Source organism: Apiospora phragmitis (assembly GCF_038363925.1).
Source record: "Apiospora phragmitis strain CBS 135458 chromosome Unknown utg000002l:1.0-5516284.0:1.0-5523493.0, whole genome shotgun sequence".
Taxonomy (NCBI): domain Eukaryota; kingdom Fungi; phylum Ascomycota; class Sordariomycetes; order Amphisphaeriales; family Apiosporaceae; genus Apiospora; species Apiospora phragmitis.
This window is the reverse complement of record NW_027117400.1, coordinates 4,630,021-4,646,505: the sequence shown is the minus strand read 5'-3', so window position 1 is coordinate 4,646,505 and position 16,485 is coordinate 4,630,021. Positions and strand designations below refer to the sequence as shown.

Here is a 16,485-nt window from a genome sequence, read left to right as displayed (position 1 = left end):
TCTTGTCTTTGCAGAACACCAAAGGCTGGTGTGGACGGGTAGGGTCATCTCCATCGACGTGCATCGGTCCGCAGGCATCAACTGCTGCGCCGCAGCGTAATCAAACCCAGCATTCTCATTCGAGTCAATGAGCAAGCCCCAAAGAAAATCACGGCGTATCTATGCTGATTAGTCAATGCGCTTCTTCGCCGGAGCAACCGCTTTCTACCTATCGATTGGGTGACTTTCATCCGACACTCTCTGTGCCTTCATTCCTCCGAATCCTCAAGACCAACTCGGCTGAACTCAATATTCTTCCAAACTCTCTTTCTTATCGCAGGCATGGCATCCTCTCCAGTACTCGTTCTCTGCCCCGGCGCCTTCGGCGGCCCGGACGGATTTAACAAGCTGTTGCCGTTTCTGTCGGAGGCCGGCATCGCGACCCAACCCGGCGGCTATCCGAGCTGCAACCCTCCAGACCCGACGCAGGCGACTTGTGCGGCAGACATTGCCCACCTGCGCGACAATGTGCTGCTGCCCATCCTGGATCAGCAACAGCGGGATGTCGTCTTGCTCGCCCACTCCTATGGCGGCGTCGTCGGCGGTGCAGCGTCCAAGGGCCTGGACAAGCAGACGCGCGCCGCGCAAGGGCACCCGACCAGCATCATCGGCCTGATATACGTGGCCGGCAACATCACGCTGGAGGGCGAATCCCTCCTCGAGGCCGTGGGGGGAGCTTACCCTCCATTCATCAAACTGAACAAGGTGTGTGTGTGTGTGTGTTCGACCCCCCACGCACCCCCGCGCGCACCCCCTCAAAATCCCTCTCAAAGTGCAGGTACTAAAGCCGTCCCCAAGCCGTCCCCCAACGTCGCGCTCATCGAGCCGCACATGGACATCCTCTACAACGACTGCGACGCCTCGCAGGCCGCGGCGCTGGGCCAGGCCATGGCGCCCCACGCCAACCTGGCCTTCGAGACGAAGCCGTCGGCGCCAGGCTGGGCCGACGCCGGCTTCGACGCCGGCCGGCGCGTGTACGTGCGCACGCGGGACGACTGCTGCAACCCGGCGTCGCTCCAGGACGTCTGGCTGGCCAAGTCCCAGGTCCGGTGGGAGGTGGTCGACTTCCAGTCGGGCCATATGCCGTTCGTGAGCCGGCCCGAGGCCCTCGCGGCGCAGATCGTCACGTCTGTCAGGGGGTTCGTCGCGCTTTGATTTGGGGTTCTGATGAAAGAGCGGGTTTTGAATTGGTGGCGATTTGAGGAGTTAGATCCATTGGAGTTCAGTAGTTGTACGTTCAACTCCAGTTCCGAGGTCCAGCATTGCCTTTAAAGGGATTTATTAGGATCGATTCTGCACCCGGACGTTCCCGTCAATGCCAGACGTGGTGTTGCCATCATGGTCCTCTAAACTCGTACGGATTTCGAGGATTATATACTTGTTTGGGATCACGCGTGGTTCCTCCGACTGGCGCAGCGAGCTCAAAATCAGTGTATATGAACTAATGTTTCTTTACCAGTCCGGGATTATTTTTAGATAGGATTGGGGAAGAACGGTGGCATCCTTCCGCAGTGTTCCATTATATATTTCTATAGACGGACCTTCTCACAAATTTATCTACCTAGCGAATACCCACTAGTATCCTCCTATTAGTCCAGCCCTGGATAGAGAAATCAAATCCCATCAAGGAGGCTGCGTGCCCAGCGGTATCCCCCCTCTCATATCAGTACAAAACACCGACCGCCCTTCTATCCCGTAGGACAGGTTATCACGGAACCGTACGGGCCATCGGTAGTCATCGAGGGGCTCGCCTAAAGACGTCATGTTATCCAAAGAGCATGATGTAAATTATGACAGGCAATTTCGATTTCTCTAACAGACAGTTCTTAGGAGCGTTTCTTGAAAGGAACGCAATGAGTAGAGAAACTAGGACAGTAGGCCCTGTATAGCTTTTATCTCCAGGATAAAGGGCGTGAGACTAGCATCACCCTTAACTAAGCAGCTGCAGTATAGTTTAGACTAAGTGCTTATATAGTAGACTAATTTTGAAGAGAGCAGAACAAGGCTAAGCATACTTAGGCAAGCACAACCAAGTCCGGCCTGAGCCCGGCTGTGAAACGCCTGGACAAGAGCGGGCAAAAGTTCATGTGATACAAGGTGTCCGGATTGGTGTATTGCAACAGTGCAGCATTAATGATATCCATATGGTCTAAAAGTAGTGATTAAAGCTAAACCCATAAGGACAACACAGCCTGGACCCAGATCACACATGAACCTGCCCGGAGTATATGATGAACCTATCCGCGGTCCCATCAATGGGGGCCATGTCTGTCTATATTTACCCGCCAATACACGCGCAGAAAGACGACTTAAAACGCGGTGAGAGATCCATCTTCTAGCCCAAGTTCGCCCACCACATAAATACAGCAAGGCTTAGCCTAGCAGAATATCAAAAGTGAGGAGAAAACAAATAAACACCGCTAGCTACTATGGCTGACAACCAACCATATATGTGTAACCTAATCATGCTGCGGGACCACAGTCTGTTGTTGTTCTTTTTTTATTCTTGCCCACCAGTCATAAGAAAGGAGTGTCCAGGTCTTCTTCGCCCAACTGCCCAAACGCGCGTATAATTATGGGGTCTGTGCTACTCGGCCCCCCTCAAGGGAAAAAAAGTCTTGTGACTGGCAGTCTCATGCGGGTTGGCTGGAAGTATGTGGCTGGATCCCTCCTTTTTGAGGGGGGTGGCTTCTGGTTCCGGTGCGGCTTGGGTTGCACGACTGCAACTGCTGCAGCACGGGAAGATTCGGGTTCTCTTGGCCGTCTTTGACTTGATGTGGTAGAAAACTACCCAACACGCCGAAACCGAAAAGAGGAAATGAGAATCACCACGTCAGTCTGTCTGTTTCCCTCTGTTCTCTTATCAGAAGTTTGTAACGTTACAGATCGACATTTATCCACTATAGATAACTCTAAACGAAATGCAAGACCAGGAGAACAAGACTACACAGCATAAAATTAGCGTTTCTTAGGCGTGTGAGATTATAGATGCAGCGCGTTATTAAGGTAGTAGAAAGCGATGAAAAGACCAAAAAGACTGATTGTGACGTGTAGCGGTAGTCAGCATCTACGACGAAGGAATCAGCCTAAGCGCTCGGCTATTTGGCATGCCCAATTCTACTAGACGCGATGTTACGGCGGTGAAGCCCCTATCTTGGTATAGACAAGTAAGAGGGTTATTGAAGCGCGGGGAATGTAGAACATGTATCATCTAGCTTTGGTCGCTTAGAGAGAGAGATCTCCTGATGGGAGGGCATGGTGCCGCCCACCTGCCGCTCGGCCGGATGAATGAGGACGGTCCGGATGACCACGAGGGTAGTGTGTGTGTTTTTTGGTTCGCTTGATCGCTTGTACAGCATCTCCTGCCTTTACAGGTAATTAGGTAAGTGAGCATAGCCGAGCAACGACACATGGCCATGTAGAGTACATGATGTCAGGGTCGACTACACATTGGCGCCTTCCATGTTGGGGGCCTCGTGTGATACTACCCTAATTACTACCTACACACCGTGACCATTGCCGCCGAGTACACCTAGTCCGACCCCGCAATGGGGTTTGATTCCTGCTACCTAGTCGGCCGATAAAACGTCGAAGTCAGATGATGTGTGTGGGTTAAGGTGGTAATCAAATCTTGGATCGTCAAAAGGGGGGGAAGAGGGGGGGCCTTGTAGGGCTGGGTGTCAAGGTGTCAAGTGTTATGGCGTCCTTCGGCTCTTTCTTTCTTCCATTATGTTCATCGATTAATTACCTCCGATCCTTGCCATTCCATACTTCTATATCCACACTTTTCTAGTACTGACCCGAACCTACGCTATAGTTGGTAGAGAGACCAGGATTTGGAATTTGACTCATCAGTAGTAAGAGAGATGATGGGCATGAGGATTCCCCCCTCAACAAAAGCCCCAAGTCGGGCGGAGTTCGGTGTTGAATGAATGGTACTGTAAGGTTACTGTGATGTGGGCGTTGCAGTAGGCGTTGCAACTCTACCGTTTCTGTACCGACGGGATGGATCGTGCTAATGCAGTCAGCAAATAGTGATACACAACGGTACCCATGCAATAGTTGCGCTTCGACCTTGCCAGCCCCCCCTCTCATCTCCTCGAAAATATTCCTCTGGCGATGTCCATTTAGTGTGTTTATGGCAAGCTAGGCAAGTTTGCATTGTGCATGCATGATACACACACGTCATGTGCTGCTGTCGTTGGCTGCAAGGATGACGCGGGTGTGGTGACACCGCATATAATAGAGATAGTATGTGCTGCATAAGTATTCGACATAGGTGTGTGTTTGCAGCAATCCGGCGCGCAGAGAATACTGAGAAAGGAAGAAGAAAAGAAAGGGGAAACAGTCATCATCTGCATGCTGACCCAACTGAAAGCTTGGCAGAAAAGGCCGTTGTGTTGCGGTGAGCGTACAAGGTAGTAGTACCGGTAGTAATAGATCTTGGTCGGGGGAATCGGTTCGCTGGCGCCAACAACGGCCCGACGTTAGGGGGGCTTGGTCTCGGCAGTGCGAGCGCTTCGCTTTCCTCTTGTGGTGTGCGACGAGACGTTTGCGCATAATAACACCTTTGTGCTATATGGCTATGCGCTCCGGATAATCTTATGATGGGAAAACATCCGCGCGCTCGTCCTCGTCCGCATCCGCATCCGCATCCATCCCACAGCTGATCACATTTCCCTCTCATTTCCCTCTCATTTCCCTCTCTCTTGCTTGCTTGCTTTCGCTTACCCATACCACATTATCTCATATCAGCTTTCCTCTAACGGCGCCACCGAGTTTCCTTTTCGCGGGGGTGTGGTCGCACCAGGTCGGACGATTCCGTAATAGCCGTCTACACATATCCCCCATACAGCCATACTGCGAATGCGAAAACCATCTATCAGACGCCACTCGCGCTCACACAATCTCGAACACTTTCTTGATAGAGCTTGCATTGCATGTAGTGAGAAATGGGTCCTTGGTTAGGATGATGACAGACCGCGATTAGGGTCCATTCCCTCCGCGATAATGTTTTGTTTTGTGCCGCGAAGCGTCTTTCTCGACGCGCTAATTCGTGTCTTGTATGCATCTCATCTTTCGCGCCCGTCGCGTCCCCCGCGTCAGAGTCATGACGCAGCAGTGTCTCTCCCCCAGTGGCAGTTGAGTTGTGGGTGTTGAACCCCTACCCATCATGAACCTATTCGCATGTTCGTCCGAACGCCAAACGCCGTCTCTCCTTTCTTCCCAACCCATATGTGTGTTAGCGTAAAGTAATAGATCAGATTTCGTTTTTTAAGTTACACATTGCAGCTGTCAGTGCTTGTCATCTGATAGCTTCCCACCAGAGAGAGAAATGGCCGGCAAGGATCATGGATGTGGACTTACTGGCGCAACCCATTCCGATTCGTACCTAAGCTAGCGGCGTTTCTGCGTATGGATTCGATGATCATCGGCTCTTCATTCGCTCCTGATCGTGCGCGTGCCGCGAGTGATGAAGTTTTTGCCGCGTAATTGCGCCGCAGTTCCATACAGGCATACGCATACGTAGCAGAGGATCCCCCGGGCCCCCCTCGTCTCTTCTTTGCCCTTTCCAATTTTCGTCAACTCGCAAGATATCCAGGCTCTCTATCTGACGCGGAACTAAAGTGAAGATTTCGGTGTTTAGGAACTCGGAGTAGAACTAAGTAAGCTGAGTATGGAGGTGGCTTTCTTGGGCTTGGCTGTCTCAGTCATATAGATGATAAGCAGTAGTCGAGCAGAGCCACATCGACACTTGCATCTAAGACACAGGAACAGGGGCGATAATGCGGGGTGGGTAGTGGCATTTTTCGTCTCATTCCCAAACGAGGGACTTTTGTATATGGCGCCTTGCAATATCAATTTGACACCTGCAATGCAAAGCAGGCGAAGGGGGTAAGTGAGGCCTCTTTTCTCTCTCTCTCGGGCGTAGTATAGTGATGATGTTGATTTTGATTATTTGATTGCTCATGATTTCTGAATGCTGTGACAAACACCTTTGCTATATAAATTTCAACGGAAGCAAGCGTGTGTTTCTTCGACTTGGTGAAAATAAATCCAAAAAAGAAAAAGAAAGTCACACACATTACTTCCCCGTCCCCACAACGAAGCAGCAAAGCAAAAGCCCCTTTTAGCGTGACGCTTCGTGAGTCAATCACGTCGGCCACCCCTCCCCCAGATGTTACATGTATATTCCCAGAAAAGTCGAGTAGTATTCCAAAAAGCAAATCCGGCCTCCCCCGATGAGATGTGCGCATGCCGAACTCCGCGGAAAAGCACAGAATAAATCATCAGTAACTCCGTACAATGTGCCATGCTGAGGTTCGCGGTGACCTGTCCCGCTCCGGCCTAGAAGCCTCAAGAAATAGTCGATCAAATTCGTGACACCGTTTGTGAGATTGGAATAGAGTTGAAGTTTGATAGAGGTGAGAGGAGGAGGAGGATAGTTGGGTAAAACCCAAAAGGCGAAGTGTGATGGTGATCATGATGGCGCTGCTCCTGGCAGAGCGTTCCTCTCCAGCCCTCTCTCCTTCCTCTTCGTCTGTTTTTTCCTTCGTTTTCTAGATCTCATCCACCATCGTCTGTTGCTTCTTCATGGGGGGCCTCCGGCGCTTGGTGTTGTTCCTCTCTTCCTCAAACTTCCGGACCGCATCTTTGTGGTAGTCCGTCCGCGTCATGGGGCGGTTGGGTTCCGTGTGCAGCCTCAGGTGCTGCCGCCAGTTGTCCCTACGGTTGAACTTCTTGGGACAGAAATCGCATGTCACTTCCACCCCCAGGCCGTGTTTACTATAGTATATTGTTAGTCATCCATCAAGCGACTGACTGAGGGGGTGTGAGCTTGGTTGGAGAAAGTAAAAGACAAAGACATACGTGTTCTGATGGCGCCGAAGGTGCTCACGCCGCTTGAACGCCGTCTGCTTCTCACACCCGGGGAAGTCACACACGTGCATCGCCTTCGGGATCTTGGAGACGGAGATCTGCTCTTCGCTGATGTCCTTCTTGGCCTCGTTTCGGCCGTGGACCTTCTGGAGAGACGATCCCCTCCGCTGAGCGTTGTCCATATAGACTCTCCGCTTGACGTTGCTCCGCAAGACAGGCGAAGGCGCATTCGCCCTGGTGTCTAAGTGGATGTGCATGGCGGAGGGCTCGGGTATACTGTAGTAGTTGCAGTCCAGGGGATGGTTCTCCGGCATCTGTGGCGGCCATGGAGAGTACTCATCGTAGTCCTGGCTGAAGGTGTATGAGGGCGTTGGGCCCATGGGAGGTGATCCAGATGCCATGGATTCGTGGAGTGGGTAGTGTTGTAGTACATGTGGGTTGGTGGATTCGTACTGGGCGCCGGTCGGCAGCATGGGGTTCCCCAAGACATGATTGAAGTCGAAGTCGATCATCTGGTCTTGGAGATGAAGCTTGCGCAGTGGAGTTGAGAGCATGTTTTCAGAGGACATTGATGAAGGGGCATATTCAGACTTGACGTCGACGGGGATAGTAACCACTGATGTCCGAGGTTGGAGGGGTCATCTCATATCCCATGGAGGAGGAGCATATGACGGGCTCAAATTCTTCCATGGCGCTTCTGGGGGGCTGATGTTGATTGGGAGTTGACCTGCCAGACGTCGGTGTGTATGGGTCGCAGGAAGAAGAGGCGGTCGAGAAGCTTCTCGCGGAAGAGGCACTGGAGACAGGTTGGCTTCCGAAGTCGAGATCCTCGTCGTTAAAGCCAACACGGTAACCTATGGATATCGGGCCATATATACGGGGGTTGAAGGATCGATAAGCCCCCCAAAGTCGAAATCTAAGATTGATCCAGGCCACTCCCTGGAAGGAACTACTATGTTTCATGAATTTACCAAACTGGCATGGTTAAACACAATGCTCAATTTGGGGGGCAGAGATACTCGGACCGTGTAGGTACAAAGCAACGAGAGCCGCGGCCAGGAATGAGGAGGCGGAGGTGTGGGAGAGGAAGTGAGTGTATGTAGTGCTGGGTGTGTAATGGTGGCGCACCTAGCATTGCTTGACGAGTGAAATTCAAGCCTCCCCGGTATGGTATGTTGGAAGGGTATGGGGGTGGGATGCTGTGATGGGATGGGGTGGATGTACGGGCAGGTTCCTTGGCCTCCATCACTCATAATACCCTGCTAGGTTAAGCGAGAGAGAGATAAAGGGACAGGGCCCGCATTACCTAACTCAATAGGTCTGAAATCATGGCGGACTATTTGGCGTTGTTGTGTATATTTACAGTACCAACCAACGGCCGGCCCAGAGACCTGGTTCAGTCGAGTCTGGTCTAGCGCACTATCAAATTACAACTCGAACAACCAACAGCAAAACCAAAATCCACTTTACGAGCTGCCTACCTACATTTTGTGATGGGCAGGTGGCAGAGGAGTCTGGCGGAATAAACCGTGAGCTTTAATCCTTATTATTAGAAACTCGAGGCGCTAATGCAAGTTGCAGCAAGCAAATCTTCGTCAACTGTCCTTCTAGATGTCCAGAAAAGGAGAAGACGCAGAAGAGCAGTGGCAGTCAGCTACGACTCGAGACCCTACCGTTTTCCTGCCTTTTCGACTTATTCGAGACATGGCTCCTGACGAGTGTCTGCCCAATTTGATCCTGATAACCCTCCCAGTGGAAGAACCCGAGGAATGGGCTGAGTTGGGTGGTGGCGCCGCAAGTCTCAACGGCTTTTGCTGAGACAGAGCCAGATCTGTGGCGTCCTCACTGCAGGCAATAGATCTAGACCCCCGATCCAAACAGAAGGCTACTAATTGGGAAACATCGAGAGACTCTTGATTGTGTGCCTGTATGATGTCAGGAGCATCATGATCACGAAATGTGCTGCGTGCCTGTATGTGTGTCCAAATGCATCAGCCTGTCTGTCTGGACCTGCAGCCGGGTTTGTTTGCCAGAGGTCATCTTGTCACGTCTAAAGAAAGCTCATGAGGCTTGGGGGGCGACATCCTGGTCACCCACGAGCGCTGGGCTTGCTGCAGGGGCTGGAGCCAATGGCAACTGCAGACAGCCGACGCAAACGCTTCAGATCTCTGAATATAGTTGCATTGGGGGCCGAAAGCACTGTCGGAGGCTCGCAGATTCTCCTGGGGCTCGTAAGGGATGGCGATCCGTCATACAAGGACGTCCCCTAATGTGGCTCCGAATTAGCTGCAATGAGACCTTAATGGGAATCCTGGGGAAGATCAACGATTTAATCCTGGTTGGCGTATAGTAATCAGCACTACTGTCCTTCTTTGAGTGGAAAAAGGAGGGGGGGGTGGCGGTCGGTCGAAAGGTGGCCGGCTCGCCCTGCAATGCCGTGCATTACCGAACGAGGACCGCCCTTGTCGTGTCAGGTAGATTGAGCGGCTTGAGATTTCTTTCTTTGCGTCCGGGTGCTATGCAAAGAACGTACGTATGCCAAATAGGTTTTGCTTGCTTTTGGGGGAGGTCTAATGGATGGAAGTGGAAAGAAGCAGGTTTATTAGTCAGGATCAAAAAAGGAACCTTGGGTACGTGAAGATGGTGGTGTGGCTGGACTTGGCTCGATGGGGCAGAGGGGAGGGGCGCAACTGAACACTTCCTCCCTTTGTTCCCCCCTGTGTCAGTGCCCAAGTGCCCTCCTACTGCTTACCTTAGGTGAAGGCCCCCGGGTCCATCACTATGTACTCTGGCTCCGAGGGGACCCTCCTATTGTATTGGCTGGAGTGCTGGCCGCTATTCATGTCATGGATTGAACGAAGAGATGTACGTACTTCCACTGCAGAGAGCACAACAGAACGAGGTATCGACGTCCAAACGTCCAAACATGCTTACATGTAGGTATTAACAGCCCCAAGCCCCAGTGGCTACCTAGTGCACAGTCAGGTCTAATGGCAATGCGCCATCCGACCGTTCGAGGCCAACAAAAAAAACGACTTCCTTCTTACGTAGCACCCCATACCCGATCCCTGTTTAGTCCCCTTAGGTAATAAGTGGAAAGTGCTGTCAGCCTCTCGATCGATGTCTGTACTCATATCCTCAGTCAATGATCGCACCCTGAATTGTTCAGTTCGACTGCTTCCTGAGCGCACACCAGCAGCGCACCGCATTCCTGGCAACACACTATTCTGTCATTGCCTTGGCGGAAGTGGAAATATTTGGAGTAGCTTGAGTGACGTCTAGCGATCAAGACAGATAGGCAGTCTTTCAGGCAGGAATGGGTCCCGCGCAGAAGCGCCCAAGTAGATACTAGGTACAACTAGATTTGCGCGTATAGCGCTTCGGCTGCGAGTGTGATTCTGCGGGTGTGTATCTTTTCCGAAGAAGGCCGAAACGTGTCGTGCCCCTAAGCCAGTCGTCGGATCTATTTGCTTGCGACTAGCAAGTATTATGCAACATTGTTTGCGACTTGGGGCCTTGGTACGGACTGGTGTGTGAGTGTGTGTGTACAATGCAGGCCGTGATCATCAGCACCTTAATCTACAATGCAACGGCTTTTGCCCTTCGTTGCGCCGGATGGGCAGAGACAGCTTGAGTGGGGGAGTGGCTGGGCGATCTTTGATTGATCGACGCGAGACAGAACCCTGTGCCTGGAGGCGTGCCGAGAGTCAAGGAAGTGTCAGTAAAGTACTGACCAGCAGCGCCCCCTCACCCCCCCTGCCCCCTGTCCGTAAGCTAAATGACAGTTCTCGGCCGTAAGTGCTTTTTTGCCAACACAGGGGTCTAGGGTTCTTCTGAAGAACAACGTAAGATTGTTTTAATTAGCACTTGTCTGTCCGGATTCGTCACCCTCGTCAGATAATAATGGAAAACCTCTGGCAATGCTATCTATCATGAGACGAGAGGCCTTCGTGTTTGCCTCCTGATCAGGCAGAATATGTCGCTAAACCCTAGCCAGCTCGAGCAGGTCAGTTGCCAGAGGCGTTCCAGGCCCTGATGATGTCGGGGCCGGGCTGACCTTGCAAGGTATGTATGTAGGTGACAGGTTCTCGATCAATTCCGCGCTATTCTACTAAACCCGTGTTTGTGCTCTTCCGCCAAGTTGCAACTAAACCCTAGACAAGCAGGCAAACTGCTTGCTTGTGCCTCACCGGTCCGCGAACTTGGGCCCATGACCGGTCAATACAGCATCGTGGACTCGGTCTCTCTCTAGAACTCGTGTACTATTTCCGAGCCTTCTCTATCTTGAGCAAGGTTCTGTCTGGCCCTTTTTCTGTGAAACCTATCAACACACATGGCATGGCTCTTGCGTGCATGAGAGAGATGGGCAACGTAGACCAACTAAAGAGCCAGCCACCACGAAAACCCGCGCGCACCCATGTTCGTACGAAGTTGGGCGACATGGGGTTGTGTGTTGTTTGATTTCTGGGCAAAGGTAGCAAGCAGCATGGCAATCCGGCTGTCGGCACCATCTTTTTCTCTGGCCTACTATGTACACAGAGATGGAGAGTGAGTGCGCGAGAGCCGGAAACCCATCCTAAGCAGTAGCAGCAACCAGAAGGATTCTCTTTCCCTCTTTCTTCTTGGCACTCAAGCCTCGACTGGCCGAAGAAAAGCGTGCTTTGGCGTGGTGTGTGACTTCCTTATTGTTTGCCTGTCTGTCAGTTTGCTTCCCGCTGGGTGTCGGCCCGGGCAGCCACCAGCCACCTTCTGCCATTACCATGAAATCTCGTGGCAAAATGCCCATGCTGCAGCTACGGTAACCTTTAGTCTGATGAATTTCCTTCTTCTTCTCTTCTTCCCCCTCGTATTGGAGGGGTCGTATCTTTACCGAATTTTCTTTTTTGTTTGCGTCGTTCTCTCCCCCTTTTCTGCGTGCCTTCTAATCACGCCACACCGTTCAGGGGGCTTGCCTTTTCATCGTGTGGCAGCCACTCGGACACACTTTCCCATGCCATTAACAACCGGCTGCTAAGCGCTAGCTTGTATATCTATCTCTACTAGCTAGCTAGCTAGCTGTGGCTGTCGTCGTTGGATGGGCTAGCGAATGCCAAAGTTTAGCCTCGATCGAGTACATGTAGCAACGGTAAGACGGACACCCTTCTATCTCCCGTCTGCAGTTGGCTTGGCCTGGCTTGCATGAGGTGTCTGAAAGCCTCCTCGTCTTCTTCTCCCTGCTAGTTTGTGCATGATGAACATCAGCGCCTCGTGGGCACGCGCTGATGGGCATCCGGCCGTAAGTCAAAAGAGCTAGATGATCCTATGTATCCATGTACATGATAAATTGGTCCTTTGCAGCTAGTTCCGTGACCTATCATGTAGTAGTGGTATCAGTAGTCGTGACCTGGATACGTAGGTGATGGTTTTGGCAACTGTTAGGTAGGCACTGATAGCATCAAGCATAGAAGCTCGAATTCTCGATTCTCCATGCACGTTCTATGTGGATGGGGGACACGATCGATACTATGTATAGATCCCCCGTCGGCCATTCAAAGCGCAGAGACGCACTCTCATTGGTGACGACCCCCCAAACATGGGAAACTTCGCCACTTGCTGCTGTCTTCATCAGACATACACTACATGTATTCGTACATGGATGGTAAGTAGTGCCTATATGCATGTATATGTAGATCGACTATACTTGGCCTTTTATGTATATCAGCTTGGGCCTCTGAAAATGCCGTTGGGACCGCGTTGTTACGTGGATGGAAATGAGAAAACCCAGTGATGCCAAGGTTCTCGTTCGGAATTTCATGATTACTGAACATAAAGAGCCACATAGAGAGAGGTAGCTGTCTGTCCTATTTCAGCGAGATGAGAAGTCCCCACGGTGCCGAACCTTCGGTGTCGGTGAGCTCAGGCACGATATGAGATAAGGCCGAGATCGCACCTCAGTGTTCACATCGTACCATTATTGGCGGATGACTGTGATATTGGATCGGGCGGTTACCAGATTGCTGCCTGGGCTGAAGTTATAATTAACATCAAACACCATCGAAGATAGCCGAAATGGGGTCACATGCCGTTTTTCTATCCAAGATCCAATAGCCACGGCTTCTTCGGACTCAGAATACGATTGGCCCCGAAACGACACCAGCCAATCAAGCCTTTTTGCCATGTTATTTCTTGTTGTGTACGTCACCCACGAGGAGTACATGGCGTTAGCAAAAGGCGAACAAGTACGTATCTGTAGTTTCATATTCTGATTTCTCTCTCAGGTTCAAGCACATTTTTTGACCCTCGAGCATGACATGTGGTACGGCACAGGAAGGCTGGCTACGTGCCAGGGTTCCGTCTATTTTGATCCTTTCCTCGTAAGGGTAGTTATGATTAGGATAATCTCAGGTCAGTGCCTCGAAGACGGGTTTAGAATTGTTACCTAGCGAAGTTTGCTCAAAACTTCCTCTGCCCTGTCTGCTGGAGATACTGCCATCCGTTGAGATTAGACTAGACCGGGGGTTGCTAGCCTAGGGCAACCGAGACCCTGGCCACTACTTAGTCAATCGGCCATGTCCGTACTCCGTTCGGATCCGACTAGTTTCGTACATAAGGCTGCAAGGTACATAGCATACCGTTTCGATGCATACTTAGAAAGCAACGAACAACGCTTCTTATGCGTGTGTCGGGGGTGTACGTAAGGGTAAAAGGATGACGTGAGGCAAAACGGTCGAATCTTGGGTCCGGGCTGGGTACGTACGCAATCGCATTCGCACACTTTACTTTGGTGCCCGATGCGGCGAAGGGACTGGCAACCCCTCATTTTTTTTTCTGCAGGTCTTTGGATCGACAGCCGACTGGGATGGCCGGCCGCCACGGCAAACGATCCTTGGCGGGGGAGCGCAGGACGGGCTGTTCTTGATCTGGGAAGCCGGGATCGTCAGTCCTGCAGACCAGATATGAATTTGATGCGAAGGTTCCAGATAGGAAGGTGGTAGGTCGCTCACACGTGAGAGTGCCTTCGGCTCATCCCACAACCACGGAATCAACCATCCACACTCTGGGTTGGGGAACAGAGTCCTCTCAACTGAAGGATGAATGCCCTCATCGTGATGTGTTTATGATGTTTATTTGCAGGCAGGTCCACTCAATTTTAAATAACTAGAGTAGTGCTTCTAGTGGAGTTGAGGCTGTATTTTTTTAAGCTTCGAGCCCCGCTGAAATAATGTATAATAGAGTTCGACCCTGCATAGAATCGTTCCTTTTCTAAAAGAGCTAAAGTCAACGTCAAATCGACTGCTGCGAAATAGAAGCCTGGATGGACAAGAGAACGGAGTGCAATTGTGAGAATGGGTTTTCTGCAGAAATGGCATTGGGCCCAGGCTTCGCTGTGCCACCCCTGCAGAATCGGGTAATTGGAACAGTCTGCCAATGCGATTGGTAGGCAATTTTGACATGCGGTGTTACACCTTCATGCCGGCTGGCTTCCCCCCTCCTCCTCTCCGCTCCGCCATCGACATTGCACCATCGTCAACTGTTCCTCCGGCAAGTGGGTGGATAAGTCCACATGTCCACACCTATCCAATGTTTTTGACCAACCTGTGATTGTTAAACAATGCCTTGCCATTCACATAGCCGCAGCGATTCCTCATCCTTTTCCTGCATCTCGTCAACATCTGCGTCATAACTTCGGCTACGGCTAGATAATGCTGCAGGTTAGTTGGCAATAGCTGTACGATACCTTACCGAGCCGGAGGAACTGTTGGAACTGCCTGAATACCACACGGGCGTGGCGGACTGGACCCGTAAAGGCCGTGGAGGGGGGGCGGTGGCTCAGTTTCTAAGCGAAGGGATGCGTACAATGATTCGCTAGGTATGATGTGCTGGCATGGTGATCCTTCTTGGAACTGCCAACGTAGGTAACCTTCAGCGAGTTGCATTAGGGATGTGGATCCTCCAAGCTCCTGGCAAAATTCTAAGTGTGATGCTGGCGGCATACGGGGACTATATGAATATATTCGCGCAGGTTCGTAGTCGGACAGCAACATGGTATGAAAGTCATGTGCCATTTTGTTACGCGACCTCGATGCATTATGCCGGTGTTAGCGCGCCAAGATGTACAACTGTTACACGTATAAGGCTGAAAGAGGGGCATTGGATGCATTTTACAAGCTGAAATATGATAACAGAAATAGGGACCAAGATCCCAGATTACTCGAAATTATGAAATGAAAAGAGTGTGAGAAGCAGACTATCAATCCGACCAATGTTGATACCATATTTGTGCCCCTTTTATCTGCTTGCAACCAACAGTCTTCTCCGCAACATATGCGTGTCCTGCGGATACCCCGTCGACACCATGTCTGAAAGCTTCCTAAATAAATTCAGCGGATGAGACTGATAAACCCCAAGAAGTTCATCTGCTATACGCACCATTTCGCTTTTAGTGACGCAGAATGGTAAACGGAGACTTGCTAATCTCTGTCCTTCACTAACCCACACTCGGAGCAAACTTCCTCTGCGGCAAATTCCTGGTAAACGTAACCTCCATTGTCGGAATCTTCTTCATCGGGGTTGTCATTTCCACATTCCTCCCCAGCTTATCTGAGCTCGCATGGCTCAATATTGGTTTCCTTTGTATGTTTGGAAGGGCAGTTGTAGTAGGCAAGCTTTCTGTAACACATCCTGCTCCACGTTGGGTAGTAAGGGGAAGAAATCGACTGAGCTATGATGTATGCGGAAGTGGTAGTTGTAAGGGAAGCGGCAGGAGCATATGAGAAGATGAAAAGAGCTTACAGGAAACTTCCACGATCATGGCACTGTTGCGGCTTCTTATACTTGGCGGATTATCCCCAAGATAGTTTATCCATAGACGGTCACATCGATGCGGACAGACAGGCATGAGTTGCATGATACTGTAACGGATTCACATGATGTGGATGTGTCTTTATCTTAAGCCCCTATGAAGGCTAGACACCGAGTCCATGAAGGCGAAGACCTGTTATCGTCTGCTGTTGCACTCTTGCATTCACCATACCCTCAGCATAGATCATGATAATCGTTCCCGAACGGTGTAGAATGTCAAGCTGCAGGCTGCCGTGTCTTGGGGATGATGCGAGTAATAGAGTGCGAACCTACCGGGATCATAGCCCTTGATATCCCCAAGATGAGCCAATCAAACCATCTGATATCAACACAACACCTGCTGGCAACCGAAGAGCGCAGGATCGCGGTGCTACCACGATATGCAGACACGAGCCTATTACTGTACCATCCGTCTGTCAAAAAAGGCTATCTGCAGTATGGAAGAGCGCGGCACTTCAATACAGCGAGAATCATGCCAGAATCGTAGGCTTGCCTATCATATGAGAACAGAAACAGCCTGTTGTCGTTCTCGGGTGGCGGACAGGGGTGGCATTTCCCGAGCCTCAGGGGCTGTCTGCACCCGTCTCTGGATTAGGGCTGCTTTCCCTCGGGACGCGCTGCTGATACTATGGTCGCACACAACGGCTGCCGGTGGCCGGAGTGACACAGAAGCATAGGAAAGTGCGGAGGTGGTGTAACGCCAAAACCGACGTCCATGTTATCATC

At 51.2% G+C, this 16,485-nt stretch overlaps 1 protein-coding gene across 1 annotated transcript; it reads left to right on the top strand.

Moving 5' to 3' along the window:
* Positions 1-321: 321 nt before the first annotated feature.
* Positions 322-1,194, top strand: PG994_002209 (alpha/beta-hydrolase; the record flags this gene model as incomplete). The annotated part of the gene is made up of 1 exon (XM_066853618.1): positions 322-1,194. One exon carries the CDS (start codon positions 322-324, stop codon positions 1,192-1,194), a length of 873 nt encoding a protein of 290 aa, XP_066721759.1.
* Between the last annotated feature and the right edge of the window lie 15,291 nt (positions 1,195-16,485).